Below are 25,717 nucleotides of genomic sequence, written 5' to 3'. Positions count from 1 at the left end.
GGCTTTCTAATCATAAATGTCAGTAGATAAAAAGCAAGCACTTCAGATAATTCACCTAACTGGATGGCCTGCGTTCACTCAGGATATTAAGAACACATTTTCCTGTACAGGACAACCAGGCTTCAGCTAATTTAAATGTGAAGAAAAGGTCTACTGCTGCCCTAGGCAATCAGTGGGCTCAGAATTTAGACAGAATTTCAATCCTAGCCAGGCATTAGAGTTAAAAACACTGAAAACGAATTACAAATTGGCCATTCTACATTAAATTAAGTCTAGACAATGGCACATTCAGCCTTGTTATCTTTACTACCACGTCAGTGCTTTACTGCACAAGTCCATCTGGGATCATAAACCAAGGAGCAAAACCTCCTGCGGCAGGGAAGGGGGCAGGGAGGGGGAAGCTGGAAGCTGAGGAGGGCAGAGAAGGGAGGTGTTGATGGATTCTCTTTTTAGTGCTCCTCAACTCCAGTTGGGAAAGGAGAGGGTGCATGAGAAATTCCAAGGAGGCAGTCCTGTTCCTGAGCCTGAATGTGGCACTCATTATCATTCAATCAATCAATATTTACAAAGCTTCTACTATGTGCCAAACTCTAAGCTAAGTGCTAATATTTTTTGCCAATAAGACAAACAAGGTATCTGATAGAGAAACAATTAAGCAAACAAAACAATGTCATGGTGTGATTATTAGTGCTGTGAAGGAAATAAAGAGGATAATATAACACTGCATTATTAAGAGGTAAAGAGAAAGCATACTCTTTTTTAAAAGATTTTATTTATTTATGTTTAGAGAGGGAAGGGAGGGAGAAAGAGAGAGAGGGAGAGAAACATCAATGTACGGTTGCTGGGGGTCATGGCCTGCAACCCAGACATGTACCCTGACTGGGAATCGAACCTGCAACACTTTGGTTTGCGCCCAAGCTCAATCCATTGAGCTACGCCAGCCAGGGTGAAAGCATACTTTTAAAAAAAATTTATTTATTTTCAGAGGGGAGGGAGAAAGAGAAGGAGAGAAACATGATGTGTGAGAGAAATATCGATTGGTTGCCTCTCATATGACCCCTATCAGGTACCTGGCCCACAACCCAGGCATGTGCCCTCACTGGTAATGGAACCAGCGACCTTTTGGTTTGCAGGCTGGCACTCAACCCACTGAGCCACACCAGCTAAAGCTACCTACAATATTTTATTCATCAAGTTTTTATAACTAGATGGAAAGATTAAGAATACTGTATTTCCACTTACATTTTTGCCCACTCAGTCAAACTGGTTTTCTCTAACAGAATCCAAAAAGGACATTTATCTTGTCTGAAGTTGGCTATATGCCAGCTTGCTTCTACTTCCCTAATACGATTACACATGGGAAATGAAATGGCACATCTGACATTGAATGTCACACAGCTTTGCAGTTCTGTCTTTTCAGAACTTAATTTTTTTAAAAAAGATTTTAGAGAGGGGGGTAAGGGAGGGAGAAAGAAAGGGAGAGAAACATTGGTTGCCACTTGCATGCTCCCAACTGGGGACCTGGCCCACAACCCAGGCATGTGCCCTGACCTGGAATCGAACCTGCAACCTTTAAATTCATAGGCTGGCACTCAACCCACTGACATACACCAGCCAGGGCTGAACTTTATTTTTATTGTTAACACTGTTATCCTTATTTCCCCTCCTCCCCGCCTTTGTCTGCCTCCACCTCGCCCCAGCCCTCCTTTCCCTCTAGCTACCACTACACTGTTGTCTGCATCTATGTGTTATGCATAAGTTTTTTGACTAATTCTTTCACCTGTTTTTACTCAGTCCCCACCCACCCACCTTCTCTGGTCTGTTCCATGTATCCATGCCTCTGTATTTCTTTCTGCTTTCCCCTTTCCCCCATTTAGTAAGTACAGTGCAGTGTTTATACAAACAGTTTTCAAAACTTCCTTGTATTCAAGGGTCTACTTCTAAGGATCATCAAAAAGAAGTTTCCTCTATTACTGCCAACCCTCCCCACCACAACCCAGATGCCTTGTACAGCTTAACTAGAGGGCCAGATTCTTTATAAAATCTAGCACCTCTAGCAAAATAAACATAAATTTATGGGCAGAAGTTAGGGAATGAGCAAAAAGGCTAAATTATGATACCTTTTCTGAGTCTTAACACTGACCTTTTTTTATTTTCCTGGTATTGCACAATGATGGATAAGAAACGATAATCCACAGGGACTATGGAGGTTAGACCGCACAAAAAGATTACACAGACATGGTCATACACCTGCCACATGATCCCTCTTCTCCAGCTCAGACAGCTGTAACCTGGAGCTTCGGACAACTCTTTAAAAGACTGCTTACAGTCTTTGCTGACTTCCATGATAAGGAGGATAAAGAAGAAAGTTTTTATTCTTAAAACGATTAGGGTCATGTTCCTTTTTAAATTTGTAAAAACACTGAACAAAGGGAAATCTATCTAGTTGGGCTTCTGCTTTCTGTAGTCATTATTTATGACTGGTGACATAGCTTTTGGCAAGCAGCTAAGGGAAATTCAAGGTCAAAGATAGTAAACTTCCATAAACAGGGATTCACGCTTATGGACTGACTATGCTCACATGATCAAGCAACCAGTTTAAAAGGACTAATCCTGCCTTTTGATGACCTGTAAGGAGACAGTAGATATTCTGAGAAATAGCTCTGGCTTTGTTTCAAGTGCTCCCATGGACACACTTTACAACTCTTTTGATAGCTTTATGAATTCCACACTTATATTGTCCTTTTGGGGAGGGAGGAGGTAAAGAAGATGTAGGAATAAAGGGGAGACCTTGAAATAATAAATGCAGCAATAAATAGGGCTTAGGTATTTCTCCATAACTTGACATTCTAGGCTAATATACTGGAGTTGTTTAGAAAAAATGTAGTAGCTCCCAGTAAATAGGAGCAGGAAATATAATTTGATGAGTAAATAGGGGGAAGAGTCTTCCCCTTGAAGGCTGTGATATTGTTCCACTCATCCCTTAGGCCATCCCCTTCCTATTCCAAATCTATTGGTAGAAATGTGACTGGTAGAAACTGTATGGTTATAACCATGTAATCCTTTAGATAGTCTAGCTTCCTTTCCTTGACTTGTGTCCTTCTTGAGGTGCAGTTATCATGAGGACACTTAATCTTCCCAATTTCATTCACAAAGGATGTTAGTAATGAAGGCTTATACAGGCTCTCAGCCAGAACTGGCAAAAATTTAGAATTCCAAAGGTTCTGCCATATCAAAAACAGTAAGTAAAAAGATGTAGCAGAAGTAGGGACTTCCGGCCAAGATGGAGGCATAGGCAGATACTTCGCCTCCTCGCACAACCGAAAGGACAACAACAAATTTAAAAATGAACTGCCAGAAAATCGAACTGTATGGAAGTCTGACAACCAACGAGTTAAAGAAGAAACATTCATTCGGACTGTGTCAAAACATAGAGACGTGCATTGCCCTGCCCTGGCAAATACCTAAGGCTCTGCCTCTTACAATATAACAGTTGTGCAGAGACAAAGAAATATGGCCCAAGTAAAAGAATAGATCAAAGCTCCAAAAACAGAACTAAGCGATGAAGAGATAGATAGCCAACCTATCAGATGCAGAGTTCAAAAACACTGGTAATCAGGATGCTCACAGAAATGGTTGAGTATGGTTACAAAATAAAGAAGTGAAGGCTATGCAAAGTGAAATAAAGGAAAATGTACAGGGAACCAACAGTGAGGGGAGGGAAACTGGGACTCAAATCAATGATGTGGACCACCAGAAGAAATAAACATTCAATCAGAACAGAATGAAGAAACAAGAATTCAAAAAATGAGGAGAGGCTTAGGAACCTCCAGGACAACTTTAAACATTCCAACATCCAAGTCATAGGGGTGCTGGAAAGAGAACAGGAAGAGCAAGAAACTGAAAACTTACTTGAAAAATAGTGAAGGAGAACTTCCCCAATCTGGCAAAGGAAATAGACTTCTAAGAAGTTCAAAGAGTCCCAAAGATGTTAGACCCAAGGAAGCACAAACCAAGGCACATCATAATTAACATTACTCAAGATTAAAGAGGAGAGAATCTTAAAAGCAGCAAGAGAAAAGGAGACAGTTACCTACAAAGGAGTTCCCATAACACTATCAGCTGATTTCTCAAAAGAAACCTTACAGGCAAGAAGGGGCTGGAAAGAAGTACTCCAAGTCATGAAAGGCAAGGACCTACATCCAAGATGACTCTATCCAGCAAAGCTATCATTTAGAATGGATGGGCAGGTAAAGTGCTTTCCAGATAAGGTCAAGTTAAAGGAGTTCATCATCACCAAGCCCTTATATGAAACATTAAAGGGACTTATCTAAGAAAAAGATCAAAAGTATGAACATTAAAATGACAACAAACTCTCAACTCTCAACAACTGAACCTAAAACAAAAACAAACTAAGCTAACAACTAGAACAGGAACAGAATCACAGAAATGGAGATCACATGGAGGGTTATCTGTGGGGAGGGGTTGGGGGTGATTCAGGGAAAAGGTACAGGGAATAAGAAGCATGAATGGTAGGTACAAAATAGGGGGAGGTTAAGAATAGTATAGGAAATGGAGAAGCCAAAGAACTTATATGTACAGTCCAGGGACATGAACTAAGGGCAGGGGTTGGGGGAGGGGGGTATGCTTGTGGGAGGGGGGTACAGGGTGGGGGGGAATAAAGAGGAGAAAAAAAGGGACAATTGTAATAGCATAATCAATTAAATATACTTTAAAAAAAGAAAAAAGAAGTAGATAGAAAGTAGTTCAGGTCAAAAGAAAAAAATATAGAAGACCTTAAAATTGTACACACACACACACACACACACACACACACACACACACACCCCAGATTAAATATGGCAGGTAATGGGAGTTGTTAGGTCACTGCTACAACTATAGGTTTAAAAAGACAGAACTCTAGAGAATAACTGCCAAAAAAAAAAAAAAGCTTAGGTTTTATCCTGTTAAAAATTCTTTACTAAACAAAGGCTACTATTTTCCCTTCTAACTTTTTGCCTTTGTTGATAATAAAAATAATTCCAAGGGGTCATGTACAACAAATTCTTACTGCTTTTCTTCATGGCTGTGTTGGGCTAAGATAAGAAAGCTATTGATAGAACTGGCAAGGAATTAATTTAGTGATCCTTTGCATATTCCAATATTATTTTCTCTTTCTTCACCATATACTAAAATGAGCTCTACTACTTTAGGTAATATGCACAGGATTCCCTGAAAGTACTTTTCATGGAAGAAACCAAACTATGCACAATTTGCATACTCAGCAGAGTCTATGTGGTTGAATTACTCATTCATCAAACTAATGGGCTGCATCAAAAGTAACCAACTTCCAGAGACATAAAGAGGGTAACTACTTCAAACAATTGCACTTAAAACTTAAGAGAGCCTTCATTTATGAGTGGACAGTGACCTGGGCAAACAAGAAATGCTGCATGGACTGACAAGTTTTTAGAACAATAAAAGAACAGCTATGAATTAGTGGGAGTAGCCCTTTTACTCAGCAATTCTTGGCTAAGAATATCTATTTTAGTAAAAAGGATGATAACTCAGGAGCTGCCCAGAGAATATTATTCTAACTATCTACGGAAGACAGAAAGCAAGCCTGTGATTTAACTTTGATCAATACTGTGTTTCCAGATACTGGTTCAAGGTCACCCCTTTCTATTATAAATTTCACCTTTCCACATCTCCACTCCACTTTAGTAAGCTAAGCTGCTGAGGCTGAGCAGAGAAGATGAGAAACCTGTTGGGGCAAGACAGGTTATGGAGAAACTGACTACAAGGAAGATTATACAACCATGGAGGGCTGTCATTTTCAAGAGGAAGCATGCAAGAGACAAACTTAATTTTTCAAATGTGCACTGTCCAATTTCTAGATCATCTATGCCTTGTGGGCAAACATGAATGTACCATACTATTATCATTCAAGCAACAAAACATAAAGGACAGACAACTAGTTTAAATGTGAAAGAGATGCATGTAATAAATACTACAATGGGCATGCCATTTTATATGTTAGAGCATCACTTTCCTTACCTGTATAAAATGATGAATAAAGTTCCACCCAGAGCTAAAACTTAATTCTACATTTTTTTCAGTTTAGTTTCCAGAAGAGAATGCTTTTCTGTCCCTATCCTTACTATTATATTATAAATTCTATAAGGACCATCTTATTTATTAATGAATCTCTCCTGCATTTTGTAATACCCTGCACTTAGTAATAGATTACAGTAAGTATTTTCTGAAATAATTACTTTTCTTTGCATTTCTCCTTTGACAATTTAGACATAAAAACAGAAATTATTCCTTAATCTGACAATGATACACTGGTTTTGTGTAAACTTCAGTGACTTCTGAAATGCTGTATCAGTATTTGACAGCTATGCTTAGAAATTATTCAGTAGCTCTGTATCTTAGAAGTAGCAAAGTGTAGTTGATATAGAAGCAACGTAGACAAACTGAACTTTTTAGAAAAAAAATTCAAAGAATATTATTACAAATTTATCTACCTGTTCACTTCACAGAAGCCTAGAGCATGAAACCACAAAGCTCTTGGGGGAATCTAAGATTTACATGTTTTGGTCTAATTTGCCTTTAAAATACTTTTGTCAAATATTTGTATTGTGACAAATGTGAGGAAACTAAAACAACAAACAAGCCTCATACATGTTTCTAAAAGTGGAAGAAAGAAAGAGAACACACCATCTGTTATTGGCCTTTAATGGTCTGAAATGCCAAATCCAGATCCTTTATATAAATTACATCTCCAGGGCACTAAGCCTTCAGCAAACTGTAAGATAAAATTAACTTAAAATGTTTTTATTCTGTACACCTACCAATTGAATAACTGCATGGAACCTCAACAAATGGCATGGCATGAAACAATGGCATTTCCTTCCTGTAAGTCCTATTCCATTATCTTATTTTTTTTCCTCACCTATCTCAAGGAACTATGGCACAGAGAGCTTAAGTACCCTGGTCAGTATTATACTAGAAAGCTGTGGAGGTAGTCCGCCTAGAACCTAGGCATCCTGATTCCAGGCCTAGAACTTATTCTTTATTAAACCTGCCTTACTATTAACCCAATGCCACAATTTTGTACCTGTTAATGTCACAAATTTAGTCACTTTTCCTGATCCCAAGTAAATTAGAAGATTCGTCCAGCCTGCTTCTGGTTTTCACCATCAGCAGCTCCATTACAAACATAGGGTTGCCTAACAGTACCCTTGCCTTCTGTTCATCCTGGATGATTCATCAGTGACAAATTAATTTACCTACGGCATGGCTCTATTTATCTGCTCAAAAAACTCCACTGCCTACTAACCTTCCCAATGTCTACTAACATCCTTGTTCTGAGGGCACAAATCTCTAAAACAAAGGTCCCAACCTCCCTTTCTGCCTACATGTACTTCGTGTTCCAGCCAACTAAATCCAATTGCCAAAGTTTCTGCTGTTCCTAGGCATAGCTCCACTTCTCTGTCTTGTATCTGTGCTCACACCATTTCTTCATTCTGGAATACCCATCCTCACGATCTCTGATGCAACAAATCTTCCTCCTCTTCCAAGGTCTAGTTCTAAGACCTCTGAACATTCATATCACCTTTTGCCTTTCCTCATAACTCCAACTGGATTAATCTCACAAAATACCCTGAAATGTTTCTATGATCTTTTCAATCTGCGCCCATTTCTATCATCATGCTGATAGGACAGTATTGAGAAAAGGTTGGAGAAACAGTTGAATGGAGGTATTTCTCCAAAATTCCTTCTCATTGTCATCAATTGCAGATAACTGCAAAAATATCCTCTTGGATATGTTTCTTTCCGGTCAAACCACATACAGGAATCTGAATCTTGCCATTTGATGGTGCCAATGTTGCCAGTAGAACCAGTACTCCAAGCTAAACTAGTATTTGTACCCCAGGCACCATTTGCATGTATTTCTTAAGTTGTAATCTGCATTTTAGGCTGCCTCCCAGAAACTAATTTCTGTCTGCAATGAGTAACCTAACCACCTCACATCCAACTTCTGATATTGATACACTTATTTTATGCTATCTGGCATTTATGTCTCTATCCATTAGATTTACTTTTCCAACTGTATTTCCATCTAATCCTCCTCACATTCAAATATTCCACTGGGGGGGGGGGGGACAAATATTACACTGAAACAGACTTACTTGCTTCTCCTGAATAGATGTAGCAATTTGACCACTGTATGCCTCTTTGGCTTGTGTAACTCCCTGTGATTTGTAATTCCTTCCCCTCTCCCTCACCACTTTCCGTCTAATCCCGCCATTACTTATTCAACACTGACCATGCACTTTAAATGTGTGAGAGTTAGAATAAAGTTAAAACATGGCCCTTGCTCTTCTGAGTTTACAGTCTAGCTCATCTTTTAAGGCTTGGTTAAAAATGCTACCTTTTCCATGCGTTTACATTGAATTCTTGACAGAAATCTCTTTTCTGAATTTCCCTAGCAATCTTCTCTTACAGAAATTTTGACTTTTTAAACTATAAGACAAAAAGTGCCATACATACATAGCAAGTTCCTCAAAGGCAAGTAACTAATTTCTACCTCCTTACTACATCTAGAAGGACACTCAGCAAATATTCATTCAAAAAGCATTTAATTCTGCCCTGGCTGGTGTGACTCAGTGGGCTGAGCACCGGCCTGTGAACTGAAAGGCCCCTGGGGTCCCAGTCAGGGCACAGGCCTGGGTAGAGGGCCGGGTTCCCAATGAGGAGCATGTGAGAGGCAACCGATAGATGTTTCTCCCCCTCCCCTGCTCTCTTCCTTTCCCTCTCTTTAAGAAGATAAATCAATTCTTTTTTAAAAAAAGTATTTAATTCTTATAAAACCCACTAAGGTTTCAATATTTAATTAAAAGGAGCCAGGTGCAAAAAGACAGGATTCTTGCCTTTGGGAGCTTAATCTAGAGGAGGAAACTCATTAAATATGTAAAAAGTAAATATGTGTAGGTATATGTAATTACAAATTGTGGTAAGTGGTATGAAGGGGTAAACCCAGTACTGTGGCAGAGAATGAGAGTAAAAGAGCTGATTGGTATGGAAGGGGCAGGGGAAGGGAGAAAGAGAAAAGCCCTGTGGAGGGAACACTTAGACAGAAAAATCACTGGAGTTGGGTAGAAGGGCAGGGAGCAGCATCCCTGAGGCAAGAAAAGAAATCTAGGGCATTTAAGGTCAGTATGAACAGAATACATTTAGAGGAAGAGAGGCCAATGAGGAAGAAGAGGGAGAAGAACAGGTATCAATTAAGAAGGGTTTAAAGATAATCTTCAGGACACTAAATTTTATTCCAAGGGCAACTGGAAGCTAATTATGGGCAATAAGCAGGGAAGTGATGTGATTAGCTTGTATCTTAGCAGAGTACTTTGGCTGCTGTATAGCATAGCCGGCCTTTGTCTCTTCTTCCCTAATATTTCCTATTCAAGCTCTTCTGTGAGGTATTCACAGAAGGGAAAAGACAAAACTTACAGAGCTAGAGGCTATAATCCTTTAGTTTCCAGAATCCAAAGACTTCTGTTAAAGCTTTAGGAGGATTAGGAGAAGCTTCTAACTTCTGGGTTACAAAATAGCTGGAAGGCAAAAACTGAGGAATATTCTATAAGAACTATCCTGGATTGTAAGAGCTTCTAAAGTCACATACAACCCTTGATAGGTGAGAGTTCAGCTTACAGAATACTGTTAAGAGCACGAGTATGGCATCAGATGGTGTTAACTCCTGGCTCTGCTGATCTCTAGCTAAGTGTCCTGGTGACATTTCCTATAAAACTTCTGTGGGTCTTTAGAGTGGCAGTAGGTACTATGTATAGAGGCTTCTAAAGGGGCTGTACCTGGATTTCAATAGCACTTGGGTAAAAGACTCAAATTTGGTAGTTAGCTGCTCAATTAATAAAAACAGTATGATGAGAGCAGACTAAGATCCCTGTGGAACATGGAGAACAAACTGTAAGACACACAGCAAATGCTCAATAGATTTTTATTAGATTATACAATCTGTACTGTACATGGAAACCTTCAAGTAGTATTGACAAACCTCGCTTTTCATTCATACCTCCCCAATTACTAGTAATGAATCCAGAATTTATGTGACTCCATTTTTTTAATGCCCTGTTTTAGGTTCAGTGGAGAAGACTAGACTGACTCCAAGATCTGGATTCTGGTCCATTCAACTCTATAACTCTGTATTCTTTTGGATAAAAACACTTATGTCACAGTTTCTCCATTCTGGCATTACTGACATGTGGGGATGGATAATTCTTTGTTGTATTAGTTAGCCTGTGCATTGCAGGATGTTTAACAGTGTCCCTGGCCTTTATTCACTAAATGCCAGCTGCACCATCCCAACTGTGACCACCAAAAACGTCTCTAGACATTGCCAAAATTCCCCTGGGGGCACAATCACCCCACCTCATAGAGAAATACTTTTGATCTCTGAGTCTCATCCAAAACTCAGGGAAACATAGACACAGTACCTGCCTTATTTTCCTTCAGGGTTGTTATATGTCATTCAAGTAATAAAAAGAATGGGAAGAAATACTGAGAGAAAAAAAAAACACATGACATATGTAAAAGCATTATTCTTTTCTGTGAGTACTCAATAATGAGGCTGAAGACAAACACAACTTGTTTATAGAATGTATTGCAAAGCTCAGGTTAAGGCTTTGTACACTCTAACAGATCTTTTAGGTGGGCAGTCAACAAGTATTTGTTGACTGATTCTAAATCTGGGTCCAATAGTAACTTCATTTACTTTTGTGGCATATTCTCAGGTTTTTCTGCTGAGCTACAACAATGTAGTATGATTCCAAACCTAACTGTACTTGAAGGACAGGCCTGGATTAAACAAGAATGACTATTCATTTCACAGATGGAAAACTGAGGTACAGAAGGTTAACTGACTAGCTGAGGTCATGTGGCAGTCAGTCTAGCGACACTGCAATTAGAGTCCAGATTCTGACCTCAAGTGCATTGCTCTTTCTATTACTTGTATCCTGGTACTTGCATCCGACCACTTTGCGCCCTTGTCTCTGAACACAAAGTTAGCTGTTTTGCTTTTTGGGTGCACCCCAAAAAAACTGAGATAAGGAAACAGTTGTAGTTTTGAGAGAAGCTTAGAAAGAAATGAAGACCTATTTCTACTGGGAGGCACAAGTGGACAGTCCCTACATGTCAGGTAAATCAATGTCAAGTTATCCAAGCGTGCCCTGTCAAGTCTGCGAAGTCCTTGCCCATTCAGTTGTCCAGGAGGAGCTAAATCTACTTGTTACCAACCTCCAAAGTAGTCGCATCTTGAAGTGCTTTATACCATGTGAAGGCATACGATTTGTGCTAACACTGTTACCTGCAGTGCTCTTGGCCGCTCCACCTCGATGTGGCTCTAAGTGAGAATGGACTTCCATATAGCTCAAGTGCAAGGCCACATTTCAGCATTTTGTTAAAATTCACAAAAAAACCCCAAATGCCATTCTGCTATATATTTTTAGTGTCAGAAACAACTTTTAAAGAACAACCCGTAAAAAAGTAACCATTTATTTTACTCCTTTAAAATACCAGATCACTTCTGATGATTATGTCTCTCTATGAACCTTCAAATGCTGAATGTTGTCACAAAGAATCATCACTTCCAACCGTTGATTCAGCAGTCTTCTGGATCATTCTCAGGCAACATGAGTTGAAGCCCACCTTAGCCTTTATCATTACTACAGTTTGAAAGGATGTAAGACTAGAAATCAGGGAATTTTGGTTCTAGCCTGGGCTTTCCAAAACATTTAGGTAATTTCATTTTTATGGTCACAGTTTCCTTAGTGAAGAGATAGAATAATTCATCTTTGGGACCCGTTTCAACAAGTTTAGTTGTATATAATATTGTTTCAATGAGAAACAAATGCTTACTTGTCTTTTCTAAATAAATTCCGAATACTAGTTGATAAGCTTTAGACATTCTAACATTTCAGTGGCTCAATACTTATTTACTAAACACATTTCAGAGTGCACTGTTCATGTCATTTTCTAAAAAATTCCAAATTACCGAACTTAAATAATTACCTCAACTGAGGGATACCTTGCCAAAGCAGAAACAGTAGGAGCCCTCCTAGTTTCTGGAGTCAGACTGCTGTCAGCAGGCTGTGCCATCTTTGAAACCCAGAACAAGTCGCTAAGACTTTGTGGGGATAATACACATAAAACAAGGGTAGTAACATTTCATAATATTTTGAACATGAAATAGAAAAATATACATATGAAAGTGACTGGCACATTAACAACATATATCATAAACAATAAATTCCTCCCAATTCAAGGGCTTCTCCAAGTGTGGCCCAAAGACCGCCTGAAATCAGGATCATCTGAGATGTCTGGCTAACAGGGAAAGTTGTGGGCCCCACTCCAGATGGCTGACTCTCCTCTCAGGGAATGGGGCCTAAGGATCTAGACACTTACCAAGCTACATAGGCAATTCTTATGCATTCAAATTTGAAAACCCCAGTTCTGAATTAAAAATATGTACAACATAAATATATAGCACAAAGAATCCAAGAATTGGATGTTTAACAAGTAAGAGCTTAAAAAAATTGGAAAGAAAAAGTCAAGAATCTAGTCAAGATTTAACTAGAATCTAAAGCAGAAGAACATTTTGGTATTCCAACAGGGCGCGGAGCTAGCAAAGTCTCTCTCACAGCTTACACATACCTCGGCCCAACAATCAAACACCCACCTGGACTAACTGAATCGCCAATGGTTCATCTTTGGGATCTGGGACAGGTTTGTTCACACACTGTGTGAATAAAATCTCTTGAGTTCCACATGAAGGGGAAATTATTTATTTTCTGCAGTTTTATTTTTTTAGATTAGTTGTAAAATACAGGAGCTGAACTACCAGAAACATAAACCTTAAATAGGAAGTGCACTGTTTTGTATAAATAAACTGTTGGATGTTAGTTTCCAACATGATTAATAAAATTAAGGTTTGTGCCCTGGCCTGGTGGCTCAGTTGGTTGGAGCGTCGTCCTGTACACCAAAAAGGTTGTGGGTTCGATCCCCGGTCCAGTCTGGGCCTTATGGGAGGCAACCAATTGATGTTTTCTTTTTCCTCTCTCTTGTTCCCTTCCTCTCTCTCTAAAATCAATAAAAATATATCCTTGGATGAGGATTAAAAAAATGAAAGAAAGAACAAAGATTTGTTCCAAGTTTAGCACTCAAGGGCCTGTCCCTAACCATCAGATCCTGTCTTTTTGAGATCGGGGCTTCAGTTTCAGATCCTGAATAGGACACCAAAAAACAAAACAAAACAAAACAAACAAACAAACAAACAAAACACCCAACCCAAGCAAACAAACAAACACATGTGGAGGAAGTTGTGGGCAGAAAAGGCATTTCCCACTTCTTTTTTATGGCAACTTTCCCAGTACACATGGAGCTGTACTCATTCTCTAACTGGTAAAACTATACCTGCTGGTTGTGGGCCCTTGGGCAAATTGTTTAATATCTGTCTCAGCTCTAAAATCAGGATAATAAAAGGAGCCTACCTCATATGATTGTTTGAAGGATTATTATGAGGAGCTCACGTAGGTGATGGCACAGTGGTTAAGAGGACAAAGGTAGTTTTCTCTAAAATAAGGATGACAATAGCAACTACTTCATGACAGTGAGTATCTGAACACTTAGCACTGGGCCTACGCACAGTAAGCCTTCAATAAATATTTATTATTGTTACTTTTAACCTGCTGTTCTTTCTAAACTTGGCACAGGTACATTTTGACTTGTCCTTCAGCCATTACTTCATAGCTAGCTAAGCTTTCTTTCTAACCTCTGTGGTTCTCAGTTTGGGGGTTTTGAGGGTGTGCCAGTGCATCCTATCCATGTAACTTCACAGGCAGGGACGTCCTTTACCTATGTTGCATCAGGTGGCTGGCCATTTGCTTCTAATCTGCATCTATTTTCTTTGCAGTGTCTCAAAGTTTCAGGCTTCTCTCTCCCTCTTTTCTGATTACAAGAGATTCTTTTTTGTGGGGGTAGGTTGTTTCCCCACCATGAAGCAATTCTCCAAACCAGCTAAGTGTCTACAATTCAATGCAATTCTGACACTGTCTACCCAGAGATAAAGTCAGATTCCAGAGGCTGTGGGCTTAGACCCACAAGACTGCCCTTCACTTCAGATGCTGATTGTAATAACCCCAGGTTGTAACCCTTGCTTCTGACCAACTGGTTACATCAGAGGTTCCCATGACCCCCTCCCTGGGTTCTACTAATTTGCTAGAGTGGCTCGCAGAACTCAGGAAACCCACTTACTCCCTAGATTCCCAATGCATTATAAAGGACATTAAAGTATACAGATCAACAGCCAGATGAAGGAAGAGATATATAGGGCGAGGTCCTGAACAGAAGATGCAATTAAAAAAGACACCTTTGTTGTTCTCTTAGGAAATTCCAAGAGTTTTAGGAGCTCTGTGCCAGAAATGGGATGAAGACCAAATATATATTTTTATTACAAATCAAAATATCACACTTTTCCTTATTTTTGTATTTCTATCGTTGTTTCATTAGGATTTGAGGAAGGAAAAGAGATGTGCTCAAAATGCCACCTTGAAATATAAATATGATACATTATATTGTTTTTGCCCATCTTTCCTACATTTTAGTTTCTTAAGAATAGGTAAGGGGTAGTAATTCTGCCCCTTAATCGTAAGCCATAACATGGCACCTTTATTTAAGACTGGCCAGCATGGCTCAATTGGTTGGGTGTCATCCTGCACAGCCAAAGGTCACTGGTTCAATTTCCAGTCAAGGCACATGCCTTGGATATCGGCCAGTACCCAGCTGGAGCATGTGTGAGAGGCAACCAACCAATGTTTCTCTCCCTCTTTCTCTCTCCCTTACCTTCTCTCTAAAAATAAATAAATAAATAAATAAAATAGTTTTAAAAAATATGTAGTCTCTGGATGTTTTCAAGAAAATGATACCGTCAACTCTTTCACTGTTCACTTACAATTAAAATCTCATAAACTATCAGAACTAGCAGAGTCAGTAATTATCAGTCTGATGCACATACCCTTTGAGTCAGCAATTCCACTTCTAAATACCTACTGACACATCTGTGAAATGTTATAAGAACAGAGTTATTTGTTGTAGAAATGTCTGTGAGAGCAAAATATTGAAAATACAACCTAAATGTTCATTAACAGGGCATTGATAAATTATCATATGCCCATAAAATGGAATACTTTGCTGCCATAAACAAGATGAGGAAATTCCTTATATTGTGACATAGAATGATCTCCAAGGTATATAACAAAATGAACAAGGCAGGCACACTGTAGGCTCTCATTTGCATAATAATAATAATAAAAAGGGGAAAAGTATATACATATTGTGTATAAACACCTATACTATGTCTGGGAGGTAGGTGTACAAGAAAGCTGCAACACTATGATCCCTAGGAGGAGAGCTGGCCCTACCTGCCTGAACCTTTTGAATTTTGAGCCACGTGAATATAATTCCTACTTTTAAAAATTATATTTTAAGTGTAACTCCTTTATTTTACAGAAAATGAAACTGAGGCCCATATTATTGAATAATGATGCTATTGTACTCTTTAGTCAACTGAACCCTAATATTTGCTTCTCATAGAAGACTTCTGTAGCATTAGGCTAACCACTTTCCCCAACCCTCCCACTTCTCCAGAGGGTATGCCTGGAAGCAGCTAAGCAGGAAGGATTTCTGAATTTTACATATCCCGTTTTAGTGGCAAATAACACAGAAGCTCCTGTTTCTCTTGCCCACTCTCACCTTTCTGTACAGAGAAGATCAAGTATACAACTACATTTTTTTACAAAGGCTTTAGAAAAGCTTTTATTTGCCTTGTCCAAATAGGACAACTCAAATTTGATTATATCAAACAAACAAAGAAACTGAAAAAGCCCTTTAGTTATGCAATGGTGGAAGGGCCTAAGTCCAACAGGGAGTGTATCTCTCAGCCACTGGACTCTATTTTTCTGACACCTTTTGTTGTTGACTAAGCCACATGCTGGAATAAAGCAATCACGAGATGTAGCCTCTTATACTCCTCTTACTGGATCCTTCTGTAGCCTTGACACACTTCCAATGTGTTAACCTTGAGTGCTTTAGTATGATTTAGGCAGTTTTCAGAGAACTTTATAGACGGTGTGGTAAGAGTGGAAAAAGCACTGGATTAGTTATCAAAGGCTCTGAGCAATAGACCTAAGTTTACCGTTATTAGCCAGGTGACATTAAGCCAATTACCTAAACTCAACAAGTACTAGCTCCTTTATTGCAAAATGGATATAAAAATACCTACCCTGCTACTCTTGCAGGTTTATGAGGATCAAATAAAGTGTCAAAATACTTTCTAATCTTAAGGTATATTAAGCATGAAATATTATCAATAATAGCTTACTTACTCATTGGATGACAAAATTAATCTCGGAGGGGAGATGTCCACCTCACACATAGGGATCACTTTCACGTCACTTAAAGCACCTATACAGCCATTTACAGTTTGATGTAAGGAAGTTCGACTTGCTAGTCAGATACATATACACAGCTGACTCTTGAACAATGCAAGGGTTAGGGGCACCAACCCCTGAGCAGTCAAAAGCCACATAAAACATCTGACTCCCCCAAAACTTTATAGTTGTCCCTCAGTTTCTGCAGGGGATTAATTTCAGAAACCCCTGCAGATACCAAAATTCATGGACGCTCAAGTTCCTTATATAAAATGGCATAGAACAATCGCTTCTCGGCCTTTTGGCTAAGATCAAGTGTAAATGGCATAGAACAACGCATAGAGTCAGACCCCCTTAACTGGGAAAACACTATTTTCAATCAGTGGTTGGCTGAAGCCACAGATGCAAAACCTGAGGATACAGAGAGCTGACTATACATTTACTGAGAAAATCCATGTGTAAGTGGACCCACACAGTTCAAACGCATGTTGTTCAAGGGCCAAAACACTGCTTTAACTGCCTTCTTATTATAACTGAGTTATAATCAAAGTACCCCCAATTAAACTTTAGATATATAGGGTCTCGATCACCTAGATCATAGTGCTTTTGGCTTGCCTATGAATACTGGGAATTAACTCGGTGTGAGGTGGAAACTAGAAACCACTTTACCTGTTCCTTTTTCACTTCTCCCTCTCTTTTTAATTAATAAAGGATGATTTAATGAAAATGTACAGAGAATGTAAATGAAAATGAGAAGAGTTGTTCAATACCTCAGATAGAAACTGCATGGTGTGGCGGAAAAGTACTGGGCTAGGAATCAGAAGACATGGATTTTAGACCTGCTTCTTGGGGCTTATTTGTGTGACCCCCAAGGAACTCAATCTCTTCGCTCTTCACTCAAATTTGTTGTGTACCTATTGAGTAAAAGTACTATAATTAACCCTAGGCCTCAAGCAGCTCAGTCTGGGGGAGGAGGGATACATACAGATAATTTAAATATGCCCTGGTGGTGTGGGTCAGTGGATTGAGTGCTGGACTGCGAACTGAAAGATCACTGGTTTGATTCCTAATCAGGGCACATGCCTGGGTCCCCAGTTTGGGGTGTGCAAACTGATGGATGTATCTCTCACACATTCCTGTTTTTCTTTCTTTTTCCCTCTCTTCCCCTCTCTCTAAAAGTACATATATAAAATCTTTTAAAAAATTAAAATGTAATATAAGATGTACTAAGGTACAGATTATGCACAGGGTTACATGGGAGCTGATAACAAGCCAGAAAGAAAGGTAGGAGGAAGGAATGGAGGCCTGCGGGTACATAGCAGCATTCCTCTGCCTTTCATCTGATAAATTGAACAACTGCATTCTAGGTGCTCTAAATCGCTTCAAAATTATATAAACACTCAGCACAGTTCTATAATAATTCTACTATTTATTTAGGAAGGGACTCAACCTGGCTAAAAAAAGGTCCTCTAATATTTCACTGGTTGCTAGAGTTTTGCTCTTTAAGAGTTCCCTCCAAATCATTCCTCATATTTCTTTTGCAACGGTTTTTTTCCATCTTGTTATGATGTATTACATAATGTCCCCAGCCTACAAAAGCAGGTTGTTTACACAAGCCTGGGGTCTTTGTGCAAAGGAAAAGAGGTAGGGTGGACCCTCCTCAACCCTTTCCTTCTCTGCAGGGCTTTGCATTCCTAAGAATGGACCCTCCTCTGCTCGGGGATGTTACCTAAATTATGAAATATAACTCAAAGCAACGGAACTTCCTTCCCAGTCTCTTCTATAAGATTTCTTTTGGCACCAGCTGCTCATTTTAGTATATAAAGTATCAGACTCTTGATGACTTCCCACACTTAGTCACGAGTCACGAAGTACAGAAAACTTTTGGTTTTTAAAAGTGGGTTTATTATGCTAACAGCTGCATGTGGGAATGGAGGCATCCGAAACCCTCCCTCTTTCCTCCCTTCCTGTTCCCCAGTCGTGCCTGGCTCTAGCAAGCCAGGCATGATTGGCAGTTATCTTGATGCCACCTGGTCACTGACTTATCTGACATCTTCCACTAGTTGAAGGCATCTTGTCACTGTAAACACTTGTTTTTCCTATGATAATTATATCATTTTTCCCCTCTTTTGTAGTAGTTCTGGTGAAGAAGGTACAAAGAGGAATAAACAGCAGAACCAAACTGGAACAAAGAGATGAACAGACTTAAGGATCAGAGATTCTTAAGACTACTGTGTGAACTGTTACCTTTAGAGCAGTCATTTAATTTTAGGCCCATTCAGTCTAGAACCTTTATTTTTCTCAATTCAAAACTGATATTATGATTCCTTCCCACCAAAACAACAGGGCTGAGGTTTTCAACAGATTAATACCAGTGTCCCAAGTGGCGTTTACCACGCCTTGTCTCACTTAATCCTCACCACTCCACATCCTAAGGACTATTAAAAAAATGAAGTAGCTCCTACTCACATGGAGTGGGGAAACTTTTTACTTTTTACTTCATACACACCTAAACCATTTGAATTTTTTTTTACACACTATGTTACTTAGACTAAGGACAAACTTGTCACCTTGACCTTCAAGGTATTGACAAATATGGCCCTGGTCTCCTTTTCAATTTTAATCCCCTCCTTACCTCTGTGCACTGTTCTATACCCTCAGCCAGCTATCCCAGAGAACCCTTGTTACCAACGTAACTAATGACACTCGAGCAAGGCCACTCTCCCATACCACGGACGCAGCACTCCTGCTCTCCCTCTCCAGTGAAGGGGGGCACTAATACAGGGTATCAGCTGTGTGTATTCACAAACCAATTTGTGTCAGTGTGCCAATTACTGTAAGTATATAATTTAAAAAAGTATTATACAAAGCAATGAAGTATAAATGAGAGAAAAACAACAGCAGCAGCCAGAATTAATTGAGCACTTAATACCTGCCAAGCACTGTTCTAAGTGCTTTATATGAATTAACTTAGATACTCTTCACAGAAACTGCAGGAACTAGATACTATTATTGTCTCTATTTTAAAAGGAGGAAAGTGAGCAACTTGTCCAAGGTCTACACAACTAGTAAATGGCAAAATAATTTGGTTCCATAGCTTAAGAATGTGGTCGTTGTTTCTATGAAAACCAAGTTGAAAGCTCTGAAAAGACTAGTAAAGATAACATAAACAACCACTCAATTCTACCTTCTATCGGAAAACAACCAAAGATAATGTGTAAAGAAATGAACTTGGTTGTATTCCAATAAAACTTTATTTACAAAAACAGGCAGCAGACCAGGGTAAGACTTGGCCCTTATGCTGTACTTTGCAGATCCCTGAGATCTGCAGTCCAAGGAGAGGATTATGTTGAGAATGGCAAGATGTTTACGTTTTAAGATAAAGTAAAATGTTTAAGGCCTGCCTGTAACCAATATCTGTGTGACTCCCTACTTTAACTTACTTTTTCGGTTAACTACTGATCCTAATTGCATCCAATAAGAGGGCAACTCTTATCACCCTCATCTTCAAAGCCCATTTTCTAACTCCACACCCTCCTCCAAACCAGACATGATTATTTCTTCCGTTTAAATTCTGCAATAATTAACTTCTACTTATGGGACTTACTTTGCTACATATTCTATTATGGCTATTTGTATACTACAATTATTCCCAACTACTGATAACAGCTACTCAACTATTGATAACTCATTTTCTTATTTTAGGCAACACCATAGCAGGTTTTCAGATAATATTTCCTGATTTGTGTCCTAACATTTTTGTTTTCAGTGACTAAACAGAAAGAACACGATACCAACCCCCCAACCTACTATATTCAATTCATATCCCTACCACCACACTTATGATCTAACTTGGTTACAACTTTAAATTATCAATTTTAACATGAATTCACCAGTACAGATTAGTATGGGTGTACCTGTATATGAAAATTGTCATCTCTGTAGCAAAACTGCTGATTTTGAGTAGAATTGTTAAAACTGCTGATTCTTGGTTAACCTTTAGGGGGTCAATACATTTTACAAATACATCTAGAAGCTGTGTAAAACAAAAATGCTTACTTCAAATTTGAGATCAGGGTTGTGCATTACCTCTGCATCCCCAGCAGCACTTAATAGATGTCTGGATCTAATCCATTCCTTTTTACAAAGTGTTTAGGGAGCCTGGCCTAAGCTCAGAGTGAGTTAGAAAGACTTGGGATGGGAATTCAGGTTTCCTGATTCCTACTCCAATATTCTAATTAAGGAAGACATGGCTTTTTAGGAGCACCCAATTCTGCAGTTCAAAGACTGAGGAAGCCTCACCTTCCAAATTTCCTTATACTGCCAATCAGAACCAGCAACTGGGTTCTCACAATAGTGATCTGGGCCGGAGTATTTATGGTGTTCCTATTATTAAAAAGGCTGATCCACATTTTAGGATTACTGCCTATCTCAACAATAGATAGGGGTGTTACTTAAATACCCCAGATAAAAACGCCCTACTCAAGAATGCAAGATAAAACACCCAAGAGATTCTTTATAGTGTTTTTTAAAAGCACTAGATGTTTTGGTGTTAAAATGACAATGACCAGAACTGGGGAGAGGAGTTAAAAAGAGCTATGTTACTTAGGCAGTTCATTCTTTTATTTCCTGAGAACCAAGTTCGCATGCTAAACAGAATTACTGTAAAGGGTCCCTGTTCTAGGGCTTAGATTCCAGATGCGTCACTGCTTTACCACTCTCAGCCTCTGTTGCTTTAACCATCTTAATCTGTAAAATAAACACAGGAAGCAGACAACAGACCTATCCCTCAGTTCAACAGAGGATTACTTCACCAACAAAAATTAGTTACAAACAATATTTCCAGCTATCTTATTCCCCACCCCCCGCAGCTTTAAACGAAAGTCAAATCACCTTCAATTAACACAAGACTGAGCGACCCAGACAGTTCACAGCTAGTACAGCATTTTTATCTTTCTGAAAGCTACCTATAAAAGCCATAGCCATTGCTGGGTGCTCTGGGTCACACGCGGGGAAAACCCAAAGAGAGTAAATAAATAGGGGAACAAGGATGAATTTCATTACTTAACCTAACAAAGAACTGCCCATTATGGGCAAGAAGACATAGTGCTCTGTGACACAAGAGACACCAAGATGAATAAAACAACCCCCTGTTCTGGAGGAGCTTACCATTAAGAAGTTCACAAATTATAATAAAAAGCACAACAAGGGAAGTGCCAAAAGGTTCGAAGTTCTCTGGGAGAGAGATACCAAACATTTCACTTCAATTTCGTGAACTGAATTAACAGATTAAACCATTCGGGTAAGGGGTACCTCTAGTACTCACCTGACTGAGAGAGGCCTGGAGAGAAAGAACTCCAGAGAGATCTATGGAAATGGACACTGCAGTGGGGCATTATTTGCTTATCCACACCTTGGCTGAGCCAGGCCTACGTGGAAATTGTTCTAAGAATTATACCAGGTTAACCAAAGAAATACTTATATAATGTTGATTTAGGTGTGTGGTAGGAAGATTAAGCAAAACCCAGGCCAAGGTTGGGGCTGGAGATTTTCGGCTTCTAAAGTTTCCTTCCTTCCATCACCCAGCCCCAGAATATCCCAGCTCTCCTGCACCTCACCTGCACAGGTGGACTCTAGAGGGGGTACTTTTCTCAAGGTGCAGCCAGTCTAGCAAACCACTCCGTGAGGACACACAGTGCCTGGAGGCTGATAAAGGAACTTGCATCAGCTCAGAGTCTTGAAGCAAGAGACAGGAATACAGCCCGCCTGTCCTTTGCTGTGCGTGACCTCAGACTAATCATGCAAATGCTTAGTTCCTTCTTCTCCTATCTGTAAATTCTGGGATTGTGAGGAGACTGGGATTGAATCCGCTGACCTCTGAGGCCTAAAAGCTTCTTGAGCAGCCGGCACACAGAAGCACTGGACAAACAGCCCGTTGGATAGTGAGGTCGGCCACAGGGGACAGGCGACAGGGGCATCAGACCAGTTTTACACACGGGGAAACTGAGGCACGGAACGTCGTGCCTCAAGGTCACTCCAGCTATGTCACTATTGGGGTCGGACTGAAAGCGCAGGTCTCCAGACCGCCAATCCTGGGCCCTTTCTCCTTTCTCCAAACCGAGAAGAGTGGTGTGGGCAGACCTGCACCCGTAGGGGGAAGAACTGAGCTCGCACCAGGGTTGAGAGAGGGGCGAGGGAGGCCTTACCTTCCCAGATCGAGTCTCGCCACCGGCGTCTCCCTTCCAGAACCTTAACCCGTAAGCCCCTCACGACTCTTTAGAAGCCCCCTCCACTTCTGACCCGCTCGACGTGTCCAACACCGCAACCAAGGCCGCCGATTCGCTGCTGCTCCGCCCCCTGCTTGATTGGCCAATCCCTGAGCACAACTTCGGAGCTCCCGCGGATTTCGCCACCTCTCAGGGCTGGAGAAACTTACGTCACGCGGCGCGCGTGCTCCAGAGGCCCTCCCCTTTACCTTCCCCAAAGTCTGGGTCTCCTCTCCACTAAGAAAACATGCGAGAATGCGCCCTGCCGGAAAGCAGCACGCCGCCACGGCATTTCACGACGTCGGCGGCTAAACGCCCTCGGAACGCTGCGACTCCCTCCCGGTTGCCGGGCGAAAGCAGGCGCGATGCTGGGTGCGGGGGACGAAGAGGACACCGACTTCCTTTCGCCTAGCGGCGGGTGAGTGACTGAGGGGCAGAGGGCGTGGCTGAGGAAGCCGGGCACGTGGTTGGAGGGGTCATTCTCTTATCAGACCTCTAACTAACTTCCGGGTCCAGACCCTTGCCACATTCCCGTACTCTACGTACAGATCTTAGAATCTTGGCAGAGCTCGGAACTGCTGCGTCTGTCCACCTGCTTTTTGGGTCTGACATCTTCCCAGATCACGCAGTATGACCCCGGGTTCGCCTTTTGGTTTTTGGGTCACAGTTTCTCTTGTGCAATGAGGGTGATTGCTGATGTGAATACCTGTCTCAGAGTGTTTCATAGGAGTCACCTAGGGCCAATGTAAGACTTTTTCTCCTGGGGTGGACAAGGCCGTGACACTTAAGAATTGGCCCTGGTGAGTCAGCTCCAGCATCCTTCAAGGCTCATCTCGGATGTCACCTTTTTTGTGCTTTCTCTTCTCCCACAACCCTAGGCAGGAAAAATCGTTTTCTCTTCTTTAGTCCCACAGCTAGGTGTGATTACCTCTGTCCTTGCACACCAAACCTTCTATGAGCGCTGACAGGCAGGACAGAGACCTTTTATGTTAATCTCTGCCCAGCTCTCGGCCTAGTGTCTGACAGATAGTGAGTGCTCAGGAAGTGCCTGTTGATAGAAAAACGGTTGTGAAAGTGCACTCCAAAACTTGAAACCAATCTGGGAGACTGCAGTCGTTATCCCCTGCCTGCCCCCAGTCACTAGCCCAGGGTACAGTTCTCCAAGCGGCGGCTTCTAGTGATCACTTCAGCCATTTCCTTTGTGTTGTGTCAGCAGACAGCTTGACTCCCTTCAAACTTATGAGCTGCCAGGTCCTGACCTTTGCATAGCCTTTCGTCGAACATCTCTGTTTAACAAATTTAAGAAATGTATTGAAGAATGATGAATACACTAACATGTACCCCTCATTTCACTGAGTGCCAAGAGGTTGCAAAGATGCTTAAGCTGCTGTGCGTGCCCTCAGGTTGCTTCCAGTCCTGGTAGAGATTCCATACGTAAAGTGACACTAGCTGTCTTTTAACTTACACCGTGACTAGCTGTATGCTGCCTGTCCTTCAATCCTCTTTTCACTCTTACCTACCCCCACGTTAGTTTTGCAGGCCGGCACTTAACCCACTGAGCCACATCAGCCAGGGCCCCTAACCCCCACTTTAGATGGCCTCTGTCCACTCAATTCCCCTTTGGGCTCTTTCAGTTCCTCAGGTATTTTAGAGTGAAGCTGTGTTTGGATTCATGTTTCCCCTATTCCACCCAACACATTCACCAGAATGTCCACACAGTCCCACTTGCCCCTGTCGACTGTGTAGTATGCTTTTTAAATTAATGGGGTTTTTTTCATACAAACCCATTTTGTTTGTAAATGGCTGTGTCTTGTGAAAGTTTACAAGATATACTTTAAATTCACATTCTTCACTGGGTGGAAGTATTTGGGGAAGTCTGTAAACGAAAGTTAGGGGCTTCCAACTTTCTTGCGACAAGCAGTGCACTGCTGACAGAAAGTTACAGGGTGAAAAATGACGGTCGTGTGCTCTTTTCCAGATTCTTGGCCCGAGATAAGGTCTTGGCACCTCAGCTTTGCCGCTTTCCACAGCAGGCCCAGAGGACCTCAAACACTTTATTTCTAAGTGTGTGACTGTGCTCTTAAACATAGACAACAGCTAATTTAATGGTGAAAGTCTTAAACATAGACAACAGCTAATTTAATGGTGAAAGTCTTAGTAAACAAAGGTATTCAGATACCTTACTTTTGTGCCCAGTAATAACCAGAAAAAACAAATCAGATTTAAGTTGTAGGATATAACATTCTCTGATTCAGCTTTTCCTTCAGCATTTTATCTAAGGAAGTAGAACATATGATAGTAAGCGCTGCAGCTGCTTTTCACTTCCTCTATAACTGTGCTTATTAATTTTTAAGTATCCTGACTTCAGCATATGACTTAGTTGATTCCATTTAGGATATTCCAGCCTACTAGAAAAGGGAGTATTAGTGCCTAGGATGGCTATCTAGATGACTGATAATCTGTGTTCCATGTTTCCAGGCCTCTTAAAATTCTTAAAGTCCATGGTCAACCTAGATGTAGTAATCAGGAAGTGTGTGGTATTTTTGTTTGTTTTTTGGTTTTAGCCCTCTCCCCACCATTGTGACTTTGAAATGAAGAAGTATGTAAATGCCCGCTAAGTATATGGTCCTTGGCTTCAGCTAATACACATAGGAATAAGGCACAGTTTCTGCCCCGAAGAAACGTTCAATTTAGTAGAGTAAAACGAGTCCAGTATTAATAATCACAAAGCATTTTGAAAGGGCCAGTTATGTGTATATTTGTGCTTCAGATTAGCAGAGTAATGATAAATCACCAGTATAAAAGTAGAAAAAGATAAATCTAGTACCAATCATCAAAAAGTATTTTTAAGTTCCATAAAAGACACAGGAAAGCCTAGGTTCTAATGTTGATTCTGCCCCTAGTTAGGAGTGTGACTTTGGGTAAGTCACTTCATTCTCCTCGGCT

General features: G+C 40.5%; 2 protein-coding genes across 5 annotated transcripts in view; one reads left to right on the top strand and one right to left on the bottom strand.

Annotated features, from left to right (window-relative positions):
• The window catches only part of SLC31A1 (solute carrier family 31 member 1), a 32,428-nt gene extending 9,568 nt beyond the window's left edge, over positions 1–22,860 (bottom strand). The window contains exons 1-2 of one of the 2 annotated variants that reach the window (XM_045840532.1): positions 22,712–22,855; positions 22,124–22,211 (exon numbers count right to left, since the gene is read on the bottom strand). The gene's annotated coding sequence lies outside the window, so the exon portion shown is untranslated. Of the gene's footprint in view, positions 1–22,123; positions 22,212–22,711 lie in introns of both variants that reach the window. The other variant, XM_045840531.1, reaches the window with a different exon arrangement.
• Positions 22,861–23,004: 144 nt separating this feature from the next.
• FKBP15 (FKBP prolyl isomerase family member 15) overlaps positions 23,005–25,717 on the top strand; it is a 48,812-nt gene continuing 46,099 nt past the window's right edge. For 2 of the 3 annotated variants that reach the window (XM_045840529.1, XM_045840528.1), the window contains exon 1: positions 23,005–23,189. In XM_045840529.1, coding sequence (XP_045696485.1) covers positions 23,137–23,189 — 53 coding nt within the window. In that variant the 5' untranslated portion in view covers positions 23,005–23,136. The remainder of the gene's footprint in view (positions 23,190–25,717) is intronic. The other variant, XM_045840530.1, reaches the window with a different exon arrangement.

Source organism: Phyllostomus hastatus, unplaced genomic scaffold (genome assembly GCF_019186645.2).
Source record: "Phyllostomus hastatus isolate PE091 unplaced genomic scaffold, TTU_PhHast_1.1 phas_contig_34, whole genome shotgun sequence".
Taxonomy (NCBI): Eukaryota; Metazoa; Chordata; class Mammalia; order Chiroptera; family Phyllostomidae; genus Phyllostomus; species Phyllostomus hastatus.
Note: the sequence above shows the minus strand (reverse complement) of the source record. Positions and strands in the feature narration are given on the sequence as shown.